We start from the raw sequence: 2,733 nt of genomic DNA on the forward strand, positions 1-2,733 counted from the left end.
AGTCCAGATGTAGTCATATTTGTGTAACAAAATCATCATAAAAGTGAATGCTCAAACTTTACATGTGTGTTACAATTCAAAAGGGCAAGTTTTCCTTGCAATAAATATTTTGGTAATGACTGGCTGCTGAACACATTTTAAGGGTGAAAATTGAAAAGAAAGTTGACTTGCAAGTCAATATCCTCCAGGTTAAAGCATACCTCACAAGTAAAAGAATTCTGATCCCCCATTAACAAACTACAATGGCAGAGCCGTCTGGTCAAAATCAACCATCCATGGCAATTATGGCTCAATGAAAGTCATGCCTCATAAGTACTTACAATTTTGATTTCAAATTCTGGTCTGTCAGGTTTTTTTTTAACTTCTTGAAATGCACATTTATGTTTGGATTCAATAACAAAAAATTATATATGGGAAGGAAAGAAAATTTGATGAGTTTGATGTTTTTTTCTGAGTTGAAGAGAAAAGTAGTGAAGAAATAACAATCTAGAAACAGAGCGTGTCAAAATCATATCCGTAATTGAAGCGTCATTTCAAACATACATTTTCTTTTCTTTCATTCAAAATCATTAATGAGTGACACTAAAAATTTTCAATGCACAGTATTTTTTTAACAGAACCACTATACCACTTACATATATAGGAAAGACATAGGTAAAAAACAACTTGGAAGTTAAATTCAAGTGTTAACCCAGTACAAAAAATTGTAAGGAAACCATGAGAAATTTTCTAACTTGAAGCACTACATTTCAAAGGGTCGATCAACTTTCCCATTGAGAACAGCTAAACTAACACCAGAGACCGATCCCATCATCATTATCATTATTCAATATATATAACATACAAAAGAACCCTATCACATAAAAAAAATGATATTTCTTTCCATTTTTTTTACAGAGGACCCACCCAACAAGGCAGAACCAATAAACCAAAAGAAAAAAAAAACTCACCTCAACAGAGGAGAGACAAACAAATCTTTCTTCCCATCAAAACTGATACTTCACAGGCACACTCCACATTTCCATTTTTCATCATCATCAGTATCACCTCACCCGATTGTGGTTGAAACGCAAAACCTTAATCAAATTACACGCGTTCCTCCTCACTTTCTCATTATCATCTTCCACAAACCCAAGAGAAGCTTCTAGAACCCCTTCTTCCAGAGCCACCAGAACCATTTCCTGGTTATAAGAGCAAAGCGAAGTGAGTGCAAAGAGTGCATATTGAATCCCCCTCGAGCTACCATTCCTCAAAACGTTAACCAGAATCTGAACGCAACCGTCATAACATTCCATTTGTTCTCTCCCTTCTTTGCATTTTGCCAAAAATCCAATTACCTCAACACAGCGTTCAAGTCCAATTTCGACGTTTTGGAGGAGAATCGGCACGGCGCCGCAATTGACGGCTCTTCTCCGGTTATCCGGAAAAGAGCAGAGCGCGTAGAGAGCGGTGGCGGCCTCCTTCCTCTCCCGCCCCTTGCCGTCGCGGAGGATCGCCACGAGCGCCGCGATCGCCGCCGGAAACGCGCCGATGGTGGCCTTATTCACCTCGACGACCGCGAGGCTCGTGACGATGGTGGCCGCAACGGCGCGGCAGTCCGGCGTCGGCGCGTGGAGGAGCACCTCCACCACGCGCGCGACCACGCCTTCGGCGACGAGGCCGACCTTGGAGTCGTCGTCGAGGGTGAGGTTGAGGAGGAGCGGGAGCGCCCTCTCCTGGAGGCTCGGGTCGTCCACGGCGGCGATCACGGCGGGGACGGCGCCGGACTCCGCCAGCCTCCGCCGGAACGCCGAGTCGCGCTTGGATAAGCGCGTGAGGTGCTTAAGAGCCTCAATTTTGGAATCGGAAGACGAAGAATTGGAGGCGAGGGTTGAAATTAGGGCTTCGGGTTGGGAAACGGTATGGTGGAGAGGTGAGAGGAATGCGTAGTTGGAGATTAAGCTTCGCAGCGCGTGGTTGGGGATGAGGGCGGGGTGGTCGGGGAGGGGTAGTTTGGTAATTGGACATGTTCGGTGACCCGCGTCGAGCCAACGTTGGATGGAGGAACGGTCGAAGGTGTGACCCGAAGAGAGAATGACAGGGTCCGACATTATTTCGAGGGAAATTGGACACTTGAAGTGGTCGGGGAGATGTGAGTCCATTTTTTTCTGCTACCACCCTTCACCCTTCACCCTTCTTGAATGTGTGACTGAGACAGAGAGAGAGGGTTTATGAGGTTTTTGAGGCCTCTAATGAGTTCCCTTTCGTTTCGCCATGGTTCATTTTTAGCTTCATCACAGGGATTTTATTTTTCGGACAGGAATGCCCTCCGTCAAACATGGTAATCTCCACCAACGCCAAGGTACTTTTCAATACCTAGTTTATTCAGGTCATTTTTTGAACATGTTCTAAAATTTGAAAATCAAACAATAAATAAAATAAATTTTATGTATTTAATTTAATGCTAAATTATTAAAATAATGGAATATAATGTCATTTTATTTTACTTTTTTCTTTCTTGTCAAAGTCAAACATAATTATAACTATCTAAAACAACATTGACAATAAGTGAGAGTCATTTATTCTTTTAGAACAAAATAAATTGTTTTGTGTGTATTTCCAAATATATGATATAAAAATATTATGAAAAAATAATTTATATACTGTACTTATACAAAAGTTTTATATTATCATTTTATTATAAATTAATATGTATAATAAATTTGTTAACTTTTATAATAATTAAAAATTATA

The 2,733-nt window shown here is 41.1% G+C and overlaps 1 protein-coding gene across 1 annotated transcript; it reads right to left on the minus strand.

Moving 5' to 3' along the window:
• Positions 1-655: 655 nt before the first annotated feature.
• Positions 656-2,293, minus strand: LOC114419468 (U-box domain-containing protein 8). Its single transcript, XM_028385142.1, has one exon. It carries the CDS (start codon positions 2,139-2,141, stop codon positions 1,044-1,046), a length of 1,098 nt encoding a protein of 365 aa, XP_028240943.1. The 5' UTR covers positions 2,142-2,293; the 3' UTR covers positions 656-1,043.
• Between the last annotated feature and the right edge of the window lie 440 nt (positions 2,294-2,733).

Source organism: Glycine soja, chromosome 7 (assembly GCF_004193775.1).
Source record: "Glycine soja cultivar W05 chromosome 7, ASM419377v2, whole genome shotgun sequence".
NCBI classification, from domain to species: Eukaryota; Viridiplantae; Streptophyta; class Magnoliopsida; order Fabales; family Fabaceae; genus Glycine; species Glycine soja.